General features: G+C 36.3%; 1 protein-coding gene across 4 annotated transcripts in view; it reads left to right on the top strand.

Moving 5' to 3' along the window:
- NME7 (NME/NM23 family member 7) overlaps window positions 1–19,680 on the top strand; it is a 272,370-nt gene that overhangs the window by 50,005 nt on the left and 202,685 nt on the right. For all 4 annotated transcript variants that reach the window (XM_021089439.1, XM_021089441.1, XM_021089440.1 and 1 more), the window contains 3 exons: window positions 4,709–4,816; window positions 5,935–6,101; window positions 14,863–14,973. In XM_021089439.1, the coding sequence (XP_020945098.1) occupies window positions 4,709–4,816; window positions 5,935–6,101; window positions 14,863–14,973 (386 nt within the window). The remainder of the gene's footprint in view (window positions 1–4,708; window positions 4,817–5,934; window positions 6,102–14,862; window positions 14,974–19,680) is intronic.

Genomic DNA, 19,680 nt, shown 5'->3' on the forward strand with positions numbered 1-19,680 from the left:
TAAGATTCTTGAATTGGGATATAATTGCAGAGAGATATTTTGTTAAATATGTTTGATATCACAGGGATCAACCTGATTTCCTTATCCCATTTTGTAATAATCCATTCCCTTTCTCCTACATGATTATTAAAGATGATAAAACTTGATCCTGTATAGAATTATTTAACTTAGATAGTTAAATAACTCAGTTCATCATTAGTTTAGGCTCACTGAATGACTTTTGTATCATTTTACATAGGCATTGCTGTTTAACAGGACAAAACATTAGCTTTGCAAAGTTTGAGGGACCAAAGTTTGAGTTCTGACTTACTTCTTTCTTTGCTGTTTAACCTTGGACCAGTGTTCAAATTTTCTGAGCTTTGCTGTCCTTGTCTATGAAGTAGCATCCCTATTTCTGTCACCCTACATTGTTGTGAGAATGAAATGAAATAATTGCTACTTAGTAGATACTTTAAAAATTATTGTTGTTATAGTCAAAATTAATAGTTTTTAATTTCTTAAAGTTTGAATGGCACTGATTTATTAAACACTTTGGGAATTGTTTTTCTCTTGTCTGAGAAGTAAGAGATGAAGAAAAGTCATTCTAATAGAACAGAGGGTGAAAAATTGAACAGAACATCTTTAGTTTGTTTGCCTGTTTTCTTAAGAGACATTCTCTTCACTGATGTTCATTGGAATTAGAGAACAGGTGGAGCAACTGATATAGGAGATACTTTGGTTTCACATAATTCAGACTGTCGTTTTCCCTCGCACCCTTTATATTCTTACTGGCCTGCATTCAAATTCTACTTGTTTTGTATCCCACAAGACATTATTATTATTTTGTATTACATTATTTATTTAGATTTACCCACATTTTACATCTCCATTTTTTTTTTTTTTTTTTTTTTTAGTACTTTCTTCTATTCCTTTGATCATCTGGTATCATTTTCCTTTTTTCCTTCAGAACTCCCTTTAGAATTTCTTTTTCTTTTTTTCTTTTCTTTTCTTTATTTTTTTTCTTTTTGGGGCTGCACTCATGGCATATGGAAGTTCCCAGGCCAGGGGTCAAATCGGAGCTACAGCTGCTGGGCCTACGTCATAGCTCATGGCAGCCCCAGATCCTTAAGCCACTGAGCAAGGACAGGGATCAAAGCCTCATCCTTATGAACTGGTCAGGTTCATTACCACTGAGCCATGGTGGGAATCCCCTAGAATTTCTTTTAATGCAGGTACACTGGCAATAAATTCTCTGTTTTTGCTTGTATGAAAATATCTTCATTTCATATTCATCTTTTGAAGGGTAATGTTGCTAGTTATAGAATGTTATGTTGTCAATTTTCATTCTTCAATTTCTGAATGATTAAAAATAAATATTCTGGCTCTCTGGTGAAATTATTAAATTGGCTTATATTTTTTATATCTATCATGTTATTCTGAAGCCTTTGTCAGATGATAACTAGAATATTCCTGGATTTATTTCTATTGTGTTTTTTTTCTCTTGGTCGTCTTCTTTGGTCTTCTTTTTAGTTACCTTTGAACGCTTGACATTGGTTATGAAAAGCTGTGTTGCCATTTCTGGAGATGCAGAGGGCTAGAGTGGTGGAAGTATCACTTTGGTGTGATCAAGGACGAAGCTGTTGAGTGAATACAATTCACTCAATTGAACACTTGTTTGAAATTTTGTAAGGATCAGTTTACCTTTAGTTTACCCATGCTCTTGGAGTATAATACTCCAAGAGTCACAATGGAAAGGCTAAACAGTTTTCCAAGGATCTCCTCTTTGGTGTGTTTGAATTCTTGTTTTTCTCTCCCCCTCTCCCCAGCACTGTGAGAATACTGAATGCTCCATTGAACAAAAACAGGTTTGAGCTCATATTGCTATTGTTTCCTTTTCTCTGGGATCTTTGCCCCTAAAGTGCTGGCTTCTTTGGTGGGACCAAATTATAGCTTTTGTCTACTTATCCTTATGACTTTGTCAAAAGCTCTGTTGGCTTCTCTGCCTTTTGGAAGCCTTCCTCTACCAGCTTCTTGAGCTTCTCAGTCTCTCATTCAGCTTGAGTCTCATGTAAAAGCAACGTGACGAATGCCATGCTAACCTCAGTGAGATCTAGTCTTTCTTAATCTAGATCATCAAATCTGGCTGCTTCAAATGCTCTCCAAGGTCATCAAACAGATTTTTAAAAATATCTCACTTCTCTAGTTGTTCTTGGATAGTAGCATTGATTTGCTATAAGCTACATTGTCAACTAGAATAGTAATTCCTCAGTTTATCATCTTTATATTATTTTCTGGATAACCAATCATGAGAAATTCTTCTGTCTGCCTCAGAATTAAAGGGTGATTGGCAGATTTTATGGTTAAGCTGCCTGGAAAACTGGAAGTGCCAGATTTCATTGGTTTTTCATTTGCTTCACTCTCTTTGCCCTTTTATTATTATTATTTTTGTCTTTTGTCTTTTTTAAGACCTCACCCGCGGCATATGGAAGTTCCCAGGCTAGGGATTTAATTGGAGCTGTTGTCACTGGCCTACACCAGAGCCACAGCAATGCCAGATCCTTAACCCACTGAGCAAGGCCAAGGATCGAACCTGCAACCTCATGGTTCCTGGTCGGATTTGTTTCCACTGTGCCACCATGGGAGCTCCTTTTACCTTCGCTTAGATGTCTCACCATTTCATCCATCTCATATATTATTTATTTTAGTGAAGGCAATATTTCAATGATATTTTTGAGCAAATTCCATAAAAAAGAGCAAAATAGTGCCATCTGCAGCAACATGGATAGAACTAGAGACTCTCATACTAAGTAAGTCAGAAAGACAAATACCACATATCACTTATATCTGGAATCTAATATATGGCACAAATGAATCTTTCCATAGAAGAGAAACAAACTCATGGACATAGAATACAGACTTGTGATTGCCAAGGGGAAGGGGGAGGGAGTGGGATGGACTGGGAGTTTGGGGTTAGTAGATGCAAACTATTATATTTAGAATGGATAAGTGATGGGTTCCTGCACAGGGAACTATATCTAGTCACTTGTGATGGGACATGATGGAGAATAATGTGAGAAACATTAAAAAAATTTTAATATAGATAGTAAAATTTTAATGAACTACTAATATTTAAATTTATTAAAAGGGGAGTACAATACTAAAATGCACAGTGAAACCTACATTTTGAAAACCTGTATTGAAAGAATAAAAATAAAAAAACTGTATTTATAAGGATCAATGAAAATAGTAAATGAAGAAAGGCTTGTCATAGTATATCTCATTTTTATTTTCTCTTGACTAATAAGCATTGTTTAAATGTGTCATTTTGGAAATTCCCAAACCAGTTATAATTAAAAAAACCCAAAAAACATTATATATAAAAAAAAGTGAAAAAATGTTTCTTTTTGGATGATTATGAGAAAAAAATAAAAGAGTGTCTTAAAAACTACCTACATTGTAGCTGATGAGTATATATCATAAATATAACTAGATATACTACTATTAGAATTTGTAAGTGTATTATTAACATGAAAGGAATCCATTCATATACCCTAACCAGAGAATCGAATTCTAAATCCAGAATTAGCAACAAAACACTTAGATTTTCTTCCTGTGTCTTCATTTGCTTATCTTGATGAGGGATCTTTGAGGGCTAAGATATTATTAATAACATAGGATGGGAAATCCTTCACTAGACGAGGGAAGAGGGCCAATCTTTGACTTATGTTTTCATTGTATGTACCTCACATATCTTCAGCTAGAGGTAGCAAAATGACCAAAGGTCCTCAGCTACTGTGCTCTGAAATCTACTGCTGCTTTTCTACCTAGCACATGCTCCCCCAGGGCTCACTCGGTGACTGAGAGGAGCAGAGTTACTAAAGCAGGCTTCTCCTCTGTGGAGTCAAGGAACTATCTGAGGGCTCTTGGCTTGAGCACTCCCCGATGGTCTTACTGAACCTTCCTTGGACTGTCTAGCAATCCAGGAGGATTTCACCCAGCCTTCCTTCTCTCTCTCCTTCCCTCAAGGTCAGATTCGTATGGTGGTCTGCCAGCTTCCCCTGGATCCCTCCCTATTTTCCCTTGCAGCAACTTTCCATACAGAATTTCTTTTACAGGAATAAAATTCTTGCATGTTTAATCCCATCTTGGCATCTTGTCTGCTTCTTGGAGGATCTAGACTAGCACATTCTCCCTCTATTTCTGTAAAAGATACTATCATGTGAAATTACTAAGGAGAGAAAAGATACTTACTATAATTGAATGACAACAATATTCTAATACGACTGGATTCTTAAAGTTAGGTCAGTTAACACTTCATGTAATTTAGGGGTAGCCTCTCAGAAATTTTTTTTTCCCATGCTAGTTTATTGATCATCTGCCTATGTGTAAACTTGCTTTCAGAAGGACTGAACTATCACAGTAGTCAGATCAGGAGTTGATGTTCTAAAAAACTGTCATTTTACTCAGGATGGTTGGATGGCCATGAAGTATTAAGCAGCTCATATGTCATCTTTGAGATATCTAAGGATATTTAAAAAGAAATTAGAAGGAATATTTCTGAGTGTTTTGATAGCTGGTAATATTGTTGAAATTCTATTCAGTATGACAAGAATTATTCAATATAATAAGTAGTAACAGATTTGTTGCAAATATTTACTGATTCTTTAAATTTGTATGACTTTGAGTCCTTATATTTTATATGTTCATGTTAAAATTCTTCTCTTTGCAGAATCACAGTGAAAGATTCGTTTTCATTGCAGAGTGGTATGATCCAAATGCTTCACTATTTCGACGTTATGAGCTTTTATTTTACCCAGGGGATGGATCTGTTGAAATGGTAAATGAACCTTTCTTCACTTAAAAGCGGGTAACAGGATGAAGGTGGGCTAGGGAGAGGAAAAGGATTGCCTTTTTTGTAGTTACTTTTAAAAATACATCCTTTTTATTTTGATATTGTAATTCCAATATAAGAAGATACTTTTGTACCTTTATTTTTAATAGAAATTATTATTTTTCTTTTTCTTTTTTTTTTTTTAGGGCCACACCCATGGCATATGGAGGTTTCCAGGCTAGGGGTCCAATCAGAGCTACAGCTGCCGGCCTACACCACAGCCTCAGCAACATGGGATCCGAGTCGCCTCTGCGACCTATGCCACAGCTCACAGCAAGGCCAGATCCTTAACCCGCTGAGCGAAGCCAGTGATCAAACCGGCAACCTCATGGTTATTAGTCGGATTCGTTTCTGCTGCACCACATTGGGAACTCTGAAGTTATTTTTTTAGTTAGAAAACTGAAGTGGGATTATTCATGTTTTGGACTAAGCAATAATCAGCAAGTGGCTATAGACAAAGATGATCATGATCATAAATATGTTACCGTTGTTGAGTGCTGTTCATTACTGTTATCTCTACGAAAAGCCAAATAGAAGAAGATTGAACTCAAAGAGTCCCACTTTATGTCCCTTCATTGACAACCCCTTTTGCAGGTGGATCTGTTTGGTAATTTGGATCTTGTATGGGCAAGAAAGGAGAAATTTGGAATTCTTCAGATTTCATAGCTACCAATTTGTGGCAATGGTTTGGCAATACATAAATCGTTCTATTCAAGGTTTTTAAAAGTATTAAATGTGTACTTTTTATGTTATTACTGGATTAGACTAGGAAATGGATAAATTTGTTTTCCTTTTGGCCATGGCATGCAGGTACTTGATGTGGGATCTCCTTTCCCAGACCAGGGATTGAACCTAGGCCACAGAGGTAAAAGTGCTGAGTCCTGACTAGGCCACCAGGGAACTCCCATAAATTAGAACAGAAATTATGATTTGTATTTGTAGCAATAACGAAAAAGAATGTAACATGTTTAATAAAGCAGAATTAAGAACTATTTCTAGTTTATAATAAGATTAACATTTTCTATTGATATTGATTTGCTTTATTGTGGTGTTTTTGGTTCCAGCATGATGTAAAGAATCATCGCACCTTTTTAAAGCGGACCAAATATGAAGACCTTCACTTGGAAGATTTGTTTATAGGCAACAAAGTGAATGTCTTTTCTCGACAACTGGTGCTAATTGACTATGGGGATCAATATACAGCTCGTCAACTGGGCAGTAAGAAAGAAAAGTAAGAAATCAATTATGTAATCTTTTTTCTTTTTTAATTCTGAGATCATTATGTATATCTTGGTACCAAATTCTAATTTCTTGTTTCTATCCTGTTTCTACAGTGGAGATACTTTTCAGTGACCCAATTCAGTGTTATGACATGTTCAGAATTTTGTGGAGCAAATTCTATGATTTGTTCTTCACTCAAGTAAAAAACGATGCCCATAATCTTGCACACTGATTATTTTCTAGAGGAAAAAGATGCACACCTTTTATACACCCTCATCATTCTTTTAATTGGGAACTGAGAATCCAAGTCTTTGGTGTATTGGATAACTAGCCTCTTGAGAAGAGTAGTCATGAGTACCATACGCTCAGTAGAAACTCAGAGTAAAGTAAAGCTGTTTCTTGCAGAAGAATAGGAAAGACTTTGTGAGGATATTTGACAGGATCATGAAAGATGGACTGAATTTTTACCAGGGATGGATCAAGTTGGAGGAATGCTGGTCAGAGGAATGAGAATGAACAAAAGTACAGTGAAATGTTATGTACTGGGAGGAGCCCATTGTTCTGCATGGCTGACTTGGTGGTTAAAGTATTTTTAAAATATACATAGTAAAATAGTCTGAATTAGGATGGTAGCAATATGTAGGAAGAGGAAGGAGGAAAAGTATAAGATTAGTGGGGGTAGAGTAATAATAGACATGATAAGCATTAATATCTGTTAGCTATTTTTATGTCAGGCATTGTGTTAAAATGATTTGCACAAGTCATTTATTTAAGTCCCACAACAGCCTAAGACAAAAGTTAATAATATCATTATTCGCTCCACTTTACAGATGGAGAAGTTGAGGCTTAGAGATATTAGGTAACTTACCGAAGGTCACAGAGTAGAGGCAAAATTAAAGCCCAGTGTCTGCCTGAATCAAGAATGGGAAGATTTAATCATAGGAGAATGGAGAGGACTTGCAAAATGGTGGCCTTCTTTCTGTCTCAGTTCATTTTTATGTCTCCTGCGGCACTGGGCACATCTCCTCACAAATTACAAGCACCATGTTAGCTGAATGAATCAACGTATAACAGTTTGAAACTTACCTACTCTTTCCTTTTTTTTCATTTCCTCCCTGTTTTCAAATGTAGATTTTTGATCTAGTTGGCAAAGATGTTTTTGTCTAGATTGTAATATATGTTCTCTATTTTCGAGCTTTATCCACAGACATAATAGATGTCTGAAAAATAGTGATTGATCGATTGAAGACAGGATGTATGAGTATTATGAAAATATAAAAACATTATGATACAGAGAAACAATCTGTCTTCAAATCATAACTACACCCCTAGAGATCACTGTAGTGATGCCTTAAACAGTAAATTATTCGCAGGGGATGCCCCACAAAAATTTGTTGACTGAATGAACTTACATTGTTGAAAATTGTATTTGGAGGATGAGCTTCTGGCTGAGTGGCCTCCTACCTTTTCCCTTCCCCACCCCAGTTGCTTGTGGCTCTTCCTGTTAAGTGGAGAAACTGCAGCATGATGCCTTCCTTCTGTGTGTCTCTCTCGTCTTCTCTCTCCATCGTTTGTCAAAGCTACGTTTGTTCTTCTGACTTGTCCTCAGTTTTGATTGAGAAGAGAGACAGAACAAGTTGGAGATGTAACTGAAAATCAGGCTATTCAGAAAACAAAGACTTCTCATGTTTTTCTTCTGAATGTCAATTTTTATTATTATTAAAATGACATTTTAATTTCCAATGTACATTTATGAGTTTGCAGCTTTGTGAGTCTAATAAGAACTACATTTGAAATGCAGTTTTAATTCTTTGCTCATCTTTCTTTGCTCTGGTTTCTGTGGTTTATATTAAATTGTATTGTGCTGATTTGGATTCATTGCATTTGTGGAGTGATTGTTGCAGTAATGAAAAAATAGGGATCACTGGTGGAAGTTAAGGCTGCATGTGTAAAAAGCTCCAAAAACTATTTAATTCTATAGGAAAAAACCTGTCAAACTATTTTTTGAGGTTTGCTACTGAAATAACTAGCAGATTACCTAATATCTGAGTTCCGCCATAGTAATATTTTTTTTATTTTTTATTTTTTATTTTCTTTTAGGGCCACACCCTAGGGGTCCAATCGGACCCTTAGGGGTCCCAAGCTAGGGGTCCAGTTGGAGCTGTAGATGCCAGCCTATGCCAGAGCCACAGCAATGTGGGATCCGAGCCGCATCTGTGACCTTCACCCACTGAGAGAGGATTCTTAACCCACTGAGAGAGGCCAGGGATTGAACCCGCATCCTCATGGATGCTAGTCGGGTTCATTAACTGCTGAGCTATTATGGGAACTCCCCCATAGTAATATTTTTTATGAGACTTCTTTATAAGCACTTTATAATTCTTGATGTTCATTGTGGGTATTACTACACAGGTGTGGATGGATCAGCATGGTGTTGAATGACTCCTAAAAAAGGAAAACCAAAGGATAACTCTAAAAAAGGAAAACCAAAATGGAATGTTAGATAAATAGGAATCACATCGTTATGAAATATACTGGTAAAAGTCTATGGGATTAACGAAACACTAACCACAGTTCCTTTACTTACAAGTAATAAGTATGTATAGTTTTATTGTTTGAGTACATGCTATATGCCATTCTTATGGTATGCACTTTTCATATGCATCTCAGTTTAAGACTACAAATTTTCATTTAAACTGGCAAAAATAAATGAATTAGGGAGACAGGGTTAATAATATGACCCAAACAAAATAAAATAATAATAGCTATAACAATTATAACTTCTATTTATTAACTCTGATTTGTCTACAATAAATGTTGATTCCACTTTACAGAACAGTTCAGTAACTTGGCCATATTCACACCATTATAAAGTAAAGGGAAATGAATAAGTCTTATCATGTTTAACTCTAAAAAAACTCATTATCTTTCTGTTAAAATTCTAATTAATATGTTGGTAAATACTATTGAATTGACTGATTTAATAATAGGAGGAACAGAAGAATGTAAAGACAGCTTTTAAATATGTGGGCTTTGTAAATATAATTAATTAAAATATGTGCAGTATTATATTTTTACTGACTTAAAATTGTTTCACCATTTTCTCTTCTGATTCTTTCTTAACTGCATGTGGGTTAACAAATCCAGCAACCGTCTGGGTGATTTAAACAGAATTCTTCAGAATTCAAGAGTTTTTAACATGTACTATTTCATTTAAGTGACCAAAAATTAGGCATATGGAGAAAATGCATGCAGGTCTATCATGGTCCCATAGAAATAGCTTTAATGTAATAATTATAACTAAGTCTAACTCTCAGTTTTATATGGTGTCAAGGAAAATGTATGAGCTGATTACATTCCTATCATATATATCATTCTCAACTCCTTTCTTTCTGGAGTAAAGCCTAGTGAGAGGGAGGAGTAAAGTTGATCATCATGGTGCCCATCTGCTAATTTTGAGGCACTTATCCAGGTAAAAATAGAATTCAAATTAGTTCATAAACTAGCCTCAGCTTTCTAATTCCTGTTAACTGTAGAAACCTGACATTTGACTCACATGTCTATCCTTTTACTTTTTTTTAAAAGCCACTTTATTGAGGTATAATTGACATACAAAAAGCTGTAGATATTTATCACATGAGTTTGGAGATAAGTATACACCTATGAAACCATTACCGCACTCAAGAATAAAATTTATCTATCACCTCCGAGAGTTTCCTCCCACTCCCTTCTTTTAAACTATTTCTTATATTGATTTTTCTTTTAAGAAAACTTAATGTAAGATATACTCTCTTCACTAATTTTTAATTTGTTCTCTTTTTTATAAATCTCACCAAACTGAATGGATAGTTAATTATCAATGAGTATTTGATTTTAATCTTAGTAATGAATTGATACTTAATGGTTCTATTGTTCAAATGTAAAGACATCATACAAGTTTTGTTTTTGTTTTTTAGGTAGGAAATAGATTTATTACTATAGGATGCTTGTGAAGGGTACAAATCGGCAGGCAAGAGGGCTCTGTCCTGAGAATTAAGTGGGCTACAAGTTATAATCAGAGTAGAGGGAGAGAAGACCACCTCTTCCCTCTTTTTTTTTTTGTAAAAAGGTTGCAGGAAGATGGGATGCAAGAGGATGGTCATGTCCCAGATCTCGGCCAAGTTCCTGGTAAGGGCTGCCAGGTGAGGTTCCTTGGTTTCAGACAGGAAAGAGTTCAAGAGTGAGCCATAGTAAAGTAAAAGTAGGTTTATTGTGAGAGATACACATTCCATAGACAGAATGTGGTCTATCTTAAAAGGCAGGAGTTGCTCTGGGAGAAACATACTCCACAGACATAGTCCGTGCCATCTCAGAAGATAAGAGCAGCCCATACATGCTTCCTGTCATCTCTTGAGCTCAGTTAGTCTCCCTTCTCCCCTCCAAATTAATAACTCTTGAAGCACTGACACAAGCACCAGATGCAAACCAAAACAAAGTACTGGTTTTATTTAGGTCATTTGGTATAGGTTACCTTTAAGAATGGTTCAAGTTTTGTTCCTCTCCCTACTTTTCCATCCCACTCCTTGTCCTCACTCCTTCTCAGTTTAGACTTTGGGGCTCTCCTGAGGGAGAGAGAAATCTCTGGAGCAAACCACACTTGCCCAGAGTTTTCTGTCTACCTCAAGGCAGAGTATGGGAGAGTACCAGAGAAGGGTAGACTTGTATACAGGTGCACAGCTAACCAAGTGGAAGCAGGAGAAGAGCTATAGACCATGCCCTGCTTGAGGGCCTGCAGGTTGGAGAGAGAATAGGCGGGCCACATACAACGGGAAACCCTGAATTGCAGCCATCTGTGGAGGAGCCAATGAAGGGGTGGAGGGAGGAGCCAGTGAAGGGGTGGAGGGAGAAACCAATGAAGGAAGTGGAGGGAGAAGCCAATGAAGGGGTTGGAGGAAGGAGCCAATGAAAGGGAGTGGAGGGAGCGCTTTCCTGGGAATGGAGTAGAAGTGGCTTTACTCATGAGGAGCAAAGGTACATGTGTTCCCAGTGTCTTTGGAGTTTTATTTCTTTAAGCCATTTGGCCTAACATTTTTGAGTAGATCAAGGCTCCTTCTCAGGAGAGGAGACCAGATGAATACAGTTCTCACCTTTGGGAAACTACTCCCTCAATACCAATTTACTTTACATATCATCCTCGTTGGTGGTGAACAGTGGTGAGCAGTTGAGGTTGGGTTTGTAAAAGGCACTGGAATGCATTCAATGAGACCCTAGTTTAATTTACACAGACCATGCTAAAAATTCACGCACATATTTTTTTCTCATCTTTACTTATCTAAGGTCTCACTGTCCAAGGTTGATGATATGATAGCTCCAACAGCAGCATTTAAGTTCTCAGGAGAAAATTAGGATTCTTCTTCTGTTTACTACCAGGAAACGTAGGTAAATCCAAGCAAATATCACTTGTACTCCCCACCCCCCAAAATCTCTAATATGAGGGCAAAAAACTGAATGTCCAGAAGAGCAGAGAAACTATGTAAGTTGGAAGAGAGAATACTGGAGCTCAAATGTTCTAAATTTCTAAAGGGTCAAGATACTATACAACTTTTAAGAATTTTAAGTTAGGAGTTCCCTGGTGGTTTGGCAGGTTAGGGATCTGGTGTTTTCACTGCTGTGTCTTGGGCCACTGCTGTGGTGCAGTTCAATTCCTGGCCCGGAACTTCTGCATGATCCAGGAGTGGCCAAAGGAAAAAGAAAAGAATTTTCAGTTAAATAACTATGAAAAAGTTTCAAAGCTAACTACTAGAGAAATAGTATATAAACTTGAAGCCAACATAAGAGTATAGTAGGTAGAATCATGGCTGCCCCAAAATGTCCAAAGATGTTTCTAATCTCTAGAACCTATGAATATGTTACTCAATGGCTATGGCATTTGGATGGCTGTTCTCTTGCTCTTTGTATATTCCCCCTGCTCCACCAGTCTCTGCTTCACTCACATGACTATCCAGTCCTCTTAATTATTAGGCTTAATTAGCTCCTGATAACTGATGAGCCCACCGGGCGTCAACTTCCCGTATAAATAGTCTCCTCCCCAGAGTAGTGAAGACTGTTGCCAAGTTTCTGCCAGTCACCTGCTGCATTTGGTGGAGTGCTGCTTCAGGACCCTTTGTGTAAGATCCCCCTGTCCAATAATTTATGTCACTGTCACTGTCTCCAGGATCTTTCTTCTACCTTGTAGCTGGGCAGCTACAAGGCTTGCAGGCCTCCAGGGTGCAACCCAACTGTTACCTTACATGACAAAGACACTTTCCAGATTTGCTGATGATTTTAGGCCTTGAGATGGCGAAGTTATTCTGGATCATTTCCATGGCTGCAGTCTAATCACATGAATTCATAAAACCCGAGAACCTTTCCCAGCTTCAGAGAACCGGAGGGATGTTGGTGTGAGAAGTACTCAGCCTCCCTTGACAGCTTCGGAGGTGGAAGGAGACCACTGCCAAAGGATGTGGGTGAACTTAGTAGCCATCTTTCCCAAAAATGGGTTTGATCAATAATCTGTTTTTGGTTGATTAAGGTCTTTTTGCTATCTCTCTACTTTCAGCCTTGTTAAGTTATATTTTACGTGTATTTCTTATAAACAGCATGTGGCTCTTTAAAAAAAATCCAACCTGAAAACCTTTAGGTTTTCATTGGTAAAACTGGTAAACATGCATTTTCATGTGTCGTATTAGTATTTTTGGACATATGTCTACTATTGTACTGTTTTCTTTTCTGTTTTTTTTTTTTTCTCGTCTTTTTATTGTTGTTAGTTGAGGTATTTTGCTTCTCAGTTTTTTTTCCCTCCTCTGTGGTCTTTCTAAAAGTCATAACAAGTTACCACATGCTCAAATGCTTAAACAATATAGATTTATTATAGTTTTATAGATGAGAAGTCCAACAAAGATCTCACTAGGCTAAGATCAAGGTTGGTAAGGCTGCATTTCTTTATGGAGACTAAGGGAGAATCTGTTGCCTTGCCTGTTCTACCTTCTTGAGGCCTCAAGGGAAGACGCCTCTTCTAGGCTGATCACCTTCCAAGTGCAGCTGTGTGACCAGTCCCGGGTGAAACCACTACCCCGCCAATCTATAGAGTCTTGAAGTTGTAGTTTTCAGCCACTACATTTTGGGTGGCTTGTCATGCAGCAATAGAAAAGAGCAGCACTATTATATTTTTGTGGTCCTTTACTTTCTTTGTGTGATATCTTCACTTTTAAATAATATGTATGATTCCTAATGCCTCTTTTCCCTTCAAAATACATTTTAACTATCTTCTAATGAACAATTAAGCAGTGAAGATGTGACAGGAACTTATTTAAAGTCAATCATAGCAATCAATGCTTTGTCTCTTGTTGGCATTTCAAGAGAAATGAAACTGCATTTTAAACTAAAATCTGTCAGTTTTATATTTTTCATGTTGCTTCTTGTTCACTGCTAATGTGTTTTATATTTTCTTTAAGAGCTATGGTTCAGGAAGATTTTTCCAGAGTTTAGCATAAACAATCATGGGTTGGTTTGCCTTTATAATGTTTAAATAATGTGATCTAAAAAAGTGATGAGTTTTAATTGTCTTCAGTGAAGCCATTTAAAATGCTTTGAGTGACTCACTTGCTTTGGAATAAAGATATAGTCTATTTATTACAAGCTCTAACAGACTAAGATGAACAACTTCTGTTAATTAAAAGTTTTAACAGCCAGCCATAAGTTATATCTAATTTCAGTAAGGGTATTTGCATCATTAATCCTTAGCTAAGTTCGTTTCATTGGTGAAGAAAGTCCACTATGAAAAGGCCAATTATTCTCCTTTTATAGATGCTTTGAATTAATGCCAATGTGTCAGAAGACTTGTAAAGAAGGGAAAGTGACAGCATTTTTTTAAAATTTTGCATGCCATATAAATTGAATTCCTGCCCTTAATCTGATTTTTATTTGCATTTGCAACTATTAGTCTTGAGGATTTGTGATTATGTTCTCTGTTACTAATATTAATGGCAATATAATTTGTGGTGTGGCAGTCGCACAGATCTGGGAGTCTCGTGAGCTGGGGCTTCTATTATGAAGATGGCACAGACCAGCTGTACGATCTTGGCAAATTACCTTTCTGGGCCTCATTTCCTTGTTAGTAAAATGAGAGCACTCAGGTGATCTCCATCTTCAAAAATATATTAATTCTGTGGCTTCACAGTGGAGAGTATGTAGTAGCTCTGACTTACCCTCTTAGAGGAAAGTGTGACTTTTAAAAGTTGGCACTAGCTGTATACATTGTCAGGTGAGAAGACACTTCAATTCTTTTGTACAGCATTCATGCTATAAATGAAGTGTTCATAGAAGAATTTATAATTATTTCCAAATCAGTGCTGAACTGACTGCATGGCATACAGAAGTTAAAAATCTAAGAGACCAAAAATCAAGCTCATGTGTTTATTGCAACTTTTTAGAGAATTGTCGTCTCATAAAATACATGCTAAGAAATAGAAAATTTAAACTCCTGTGTTTTCTAACATGGACATTTTGAGAATAACAATTTCAGCTTTGTTTCCCTCTAAGCTTTTATTATTTTATGGATTGGGTACCTAATCTTGATTTCCTTGGGGAAAATAGTAACCTTCCTTTGTATAAGTTTTTAAGAGACCATTAATACACTTCTCTTTATAATTCACTTTGATGTTTGATCTAGGGTTTTTAAGGAAACTACCACTGCTTTGGAATTAATAAAACTGCTGAACTTTATTTTTAAAATATTCTTTATTTCTTTACAGAACACTAGCCCTGATTAAACCAGATGCAGTATCAAAAGCTGGAGAAATAATTGAAATAATAAACAAAGCTGGATTTACTCTAACCAAACTCAAAATGATGACGCTTTCGAGGTAAATATTTCGATCATTTTCAGTTACATAATGTCTGGTTCCTTTTTTAAAAAAACAGAAATCTTTAATGTCATTGTTTAAAGTTAACTTCCACAGAATGACAAAGAATAGAGTAGTAATCTTGTTAGAATGAGAAAATATATCCCACTCTTGGGCATCTATCCGGACAAAGCTCTACTTAAAAGAGACACATGCACCCGCATGTTCATTGCAGCACTATTCACAATAGCCAGGACATGGAAACAATCCAAATGTCCATCGACAGAGGATTGGATTCGGAAGATGTGGTATATATACACGATGGAATACTACTCAGCCATAAAAAAGGATGACATCATGCCATTTGCAGCAACATGGACGGAACTAGAGAATCTCATACTGAGTGAAATGAGCCAGAAAGACAAAGACAAATACCATATGATATCACTTATAACTGGAATCTAATATCCAGCACAAATGAACATCTCCTCAGAAAAGAAAATCATGGACTTGGAGAAGAGACTTGTGGTTGCCTGATGGGAGGGGGAGGGAGTGGGAGGGATTGGGAGCTTGGGCTTATCAGTCACAACGTAGAATAGATTTACAAGGAGATCCTGCTGAATAGCATTGAGAACTATGTCTAGATACTCATGTTGCAACAGAAGAAATGGTGGGGGAAAAACTGTAATTGTAATGTATACATGTAAGGATAACCTGACCCCCTTGCTGTACAGTGGGAAAATAAAATTAAAAAAAAAAATATAAGGCAGCAGGTAATCAGATGCATAAATAATGCTTGAATAACAAGCAAGTAGTTTTCAGGTTATGCTACTATTAGACATTAACTGTTTGTCTTTCATAACTCTATCTGCTTTTATAACACCAGTGTTTGATAACTGTAATTTCTTCTCCTTATGCAAGTTTAGCACATTGTATAAAAATGGTAGGAGAAATGAAAGAATATTTCTATTTGACAAGGGAATATTACTATCCAGATTTTCAAGGGAGTTCTCTGGTGGTCAGTGTGTTGGAGATCTAGTGTTGTTACCATTGTGGCTCAGGTTGCTGCTGTGGCACGTGTTCGATCCCTGGACCAGGAGCTCCCACATGCTGCGGATCTGGCCCCCAATTTTTTTTTTCAAAAGTAATGTGTTTGGAAATGTTTTCATTCCTCTCAATATGTATAATTGGTAGATATACCTATTTACTGAACTGAAAAAACAAGCCATTCTATCTGACCAGGTATTTTCAAAGTTATTTGGTAAAAATAAGACTTAGGGGCCTTAACAGGCAGGGTTGGACCCATTGGTATTATGTTACTCCACTGATTTGTGTATGTTTGTTTGTTTTTTTTTTTTTTTTTTTTTTTTTTTTTTGGTTAAGTGTCTTCTCACTGCTGTTCCTGGCTGTCTATTCCATGGGACAGTTGCTTTTTTGTCTCTGAAAATACAACGGATATAAGTAGATATTCAGTGCAGCTTTGATAAGTCTGATCCCAAAAAACCTTAAAACATCCTCAGTTTTACCCCAACAATAACATAACTTGAATTTTTTCCCCCGTGTGATATCTCCCAGTTTACATGTATTCTAGAAAGGCAGGGGTCTTCTATTTCAGAGCATACAGTCTAGAGCCAGATACCTTGTAACTGCACTATTTATTAGGTGTGTGACTCTGAATGACTTCCCTCTGTGCTTCAGTTTCTTCATCTGCAAAGTGGAGGTTATAATAACACCTGTAGCATAAAATTGTTATGGGGTTACATGAGGGTTTTGTTTGTTTGTTTGTTTTTGTCTTTTGTCTTTTGTCTTTTTAGGGCTACACCCGCGGCATACAGAGGTTCCCAGGCTAGGGGTCGAATTGGAGCTATAGCTGCAGGCCTACACCAGAGCCACAAAAATGCCAGATCCAATCCGTGCCTGCGGCCTACATCACAACTCATGGCAACGCCAGATCCTTAACTCACTGAGGGAGACCAGGGATCGAACCCGCAAACTCATGGTTTCTAGTTGGATTCGTTTCTGCTGCACCATGACAGGAACTCCGTATGTAAGTTTTAATACATGTAAAGTGCTTTGAAAAATCGTGGTACATAGTAAGTGTATATAGATGTTAGTTATTAGTGGTAGTAATGTAGTAGTACTTTTTAGCAGAAACCAAGGTCGTGATCCTTTATAACTGTAGTTAAATTTGTCTCATTTCTCTATGTATTGAGAATGCTTGCCATTATAGCAAGCAATAGGACGGAATTCTGGAGAGATGACTTTGAATAGTTTTAATGAGACTAAATAATGTCTCTGCACTTTCAGTGTTTGATAATTTGGCATCAGACGTTCCACAATAAAGTTGCCCAGGAAAACTTAACTGCTTTTTTAATTGTTTATAGCATCTCATGCATTTCTATTACTATTACTATTGAGTCTTAGATTTTACCCAATTTAAAAGCTAATAAGTTAGTCTGTAAATCTCTCAGGGATGCTAGTGGAAGATGTGAGATTCTGAGTCAGACAAAGAGCTTGATTGTAGCTCAGCAAGCAGAATGAACATCATGTTTCTGTTGGTTCCCCTTGCCTTCATGTCCCGTGGGAATAATAAGATATGGGCCTTGGTGGATGTTGTATACACAGTTGATTGCATCACAGCTGAGGAGCCCTGAACTTGGGTTACCCACTGTTTCATTAACAAGCAGTAAACAAGCCTGCTCTTTGTACTGAAGAGACATGACCTCATCCCTCAAAGTTGCTCACTATAAACATAATTCTGAGAAATGGTTGGGATAAAGAGTAGCTGGGGCCTTGTATTCTTGGCATACCCAACAGGACACTTTGGGAGTGCCAGAGACACATAGAGGAGTAGCTCCCAATGCTTACATCTTCTCTAAATGTATTTCCTTCCATGTCTGTTCCTCCATCAGGACAGTATCTGAAAGGCAGCTGCTGAGTTCCATCTGACTTTGTACTTCTAGTTCTCAGATCAGCACCTGATTCAGAGTAGGGGCTAAGTAAAAATTTTCATGAAAGAATTTAATAGATCTTTGTGAAAGAATCGTGAATTTCTCTATAAAAACACAACACAACAAAATGGAACAACAACAACTAAACTTCTCTAGGTGGTGAAGCACTTGTTCCTATTTCTCCCCATCTAAACTTATTAAGGGAAGCATTAAATAAGAACGATGAGAAATAAAAGTTCATGAGCTCTCATCTTGGTTTCAATTTTAGATTTGAATGGGAATATAACTATGTTAGAAGGAAAATACTTTTAGTAATTAAGTATTTTCATTGATGTTAAAAATCATGATATTTTTTCTTTTTTAGTAGTTAAGTTGGGTTGAAAAATTTTAGAATTGGTGATATAAGTAGTCTTACTGCTATCCCTTCTAAAGTACTTCCCACATGAGTTTTTCAGACATTGTTTTACCTCATTTTAGGCTATAATACAGTATATCCATATCATTTTTTCGAATTCTTACTGGCTAGAATTTTTTTTTTTTTTTCTGAAAGTTCATAAGCAATCATAAATTTGGGTTCAAATCTCCCTGTCCTTCTTTCCTAACTAGCACTTTGACCTGGACAGGTTATGTAATCATACAGATTTCCATTATTTTCATATGTAAAATGAAGGCAATCATCCCTATTTTAAAATATTGTTTGAGGATAATAATTTAATATTGGCATATAATAGGCTCTAGAAAGGTGAATTTTCTTCCCTTTCCATTTCTTGGGATTAATGTTTTTTTTTCTATACTTGCATAGTGTACTTTTTCATAAACACTTCATAGCCAAAGAGAAAATTTTGGAACACTTGGTTTTGAATAAAAGTGTATCCTGATATAGCTTATTATGTGAATTCATTTTTTAATAGGACTTTGGTATCTTAAAACATTATATATTAAATTATTAAGCCTGGTATCTTAAAACATTATATACTAAATTATTAAGCCTGGAAGTTTAATCCTTTGTTAGAAGATACTTTATTTTAAAAAGTAGTTGATTTTGAAATATACTTGCCATGTTCATTGAACTCATTTTAAAGCCTTTGAGAAAACTGTTTGAGTTCAAGAGACACTTGATTTGATTTAAAAGGTCATTTAGACTTTTCAGCTAATTGGTTTAAAAGTCTGTTATCCTTTCCTTGCTCTGTATTTGTGGGAATATAAATTTAAAAGTTAAATCTCTATTGCCCTTAATAAACTCAGATTTCTGAATATCTGCCTATTATCCCTTGTTTTGATGATGTCGGTTCAAGCATTAGTTTTTAAAACATTAATAACCAGTAACAATACATTGATATGCATAATTTGTCACGCAGTTCTAAAAAACACCAAGTATATAGTCTTTCTTTGGGAGCAGTCTAAGAAAGAAAATGACAACTATTAAATTAAAATTCTAGCCTGACTTCTCAAATTTAAAGCTTATGGAAAAAAGTGACAGATTTTGAATTTGAAGATAGCCTTGTGGTTTTTGATGTAACTCATTTACAAACAAATAATTGTAACAAAAAAATAATTCTTAGTTCGATGATGGGTTTTTCTTTTGAGTGCGGATTTCCTTGACAGCTAAAGGTTGACAGACACATCTTTGGAGAAACATTTTCCATTGACCAAATATAGAGATCATTCAGTTACCACGTGTAGTTAGAAGGGAACAGATGATGAGTACAACATTCTTGTTCTACTGCTGTTCCTGGAAATTCCAAACTCCTGGGTAAATATTGGAAAGCCAATTTTA

This window comes from Sus scrofa, chromosome 4 (assembly GCF_000003025.6).
Source record: "Sus scrofa isolate TJ Tabasco breed Duroc chromosome 4, Sscrofa11.1, whole genome shotgun sequence".
Taxonomy (NCBI): domain Eukaryota; kingdom Metazoa; phylum Chordata; class Mammalia; order Artiodactyla; family Suidae; genus Sus; species Sus scrofa.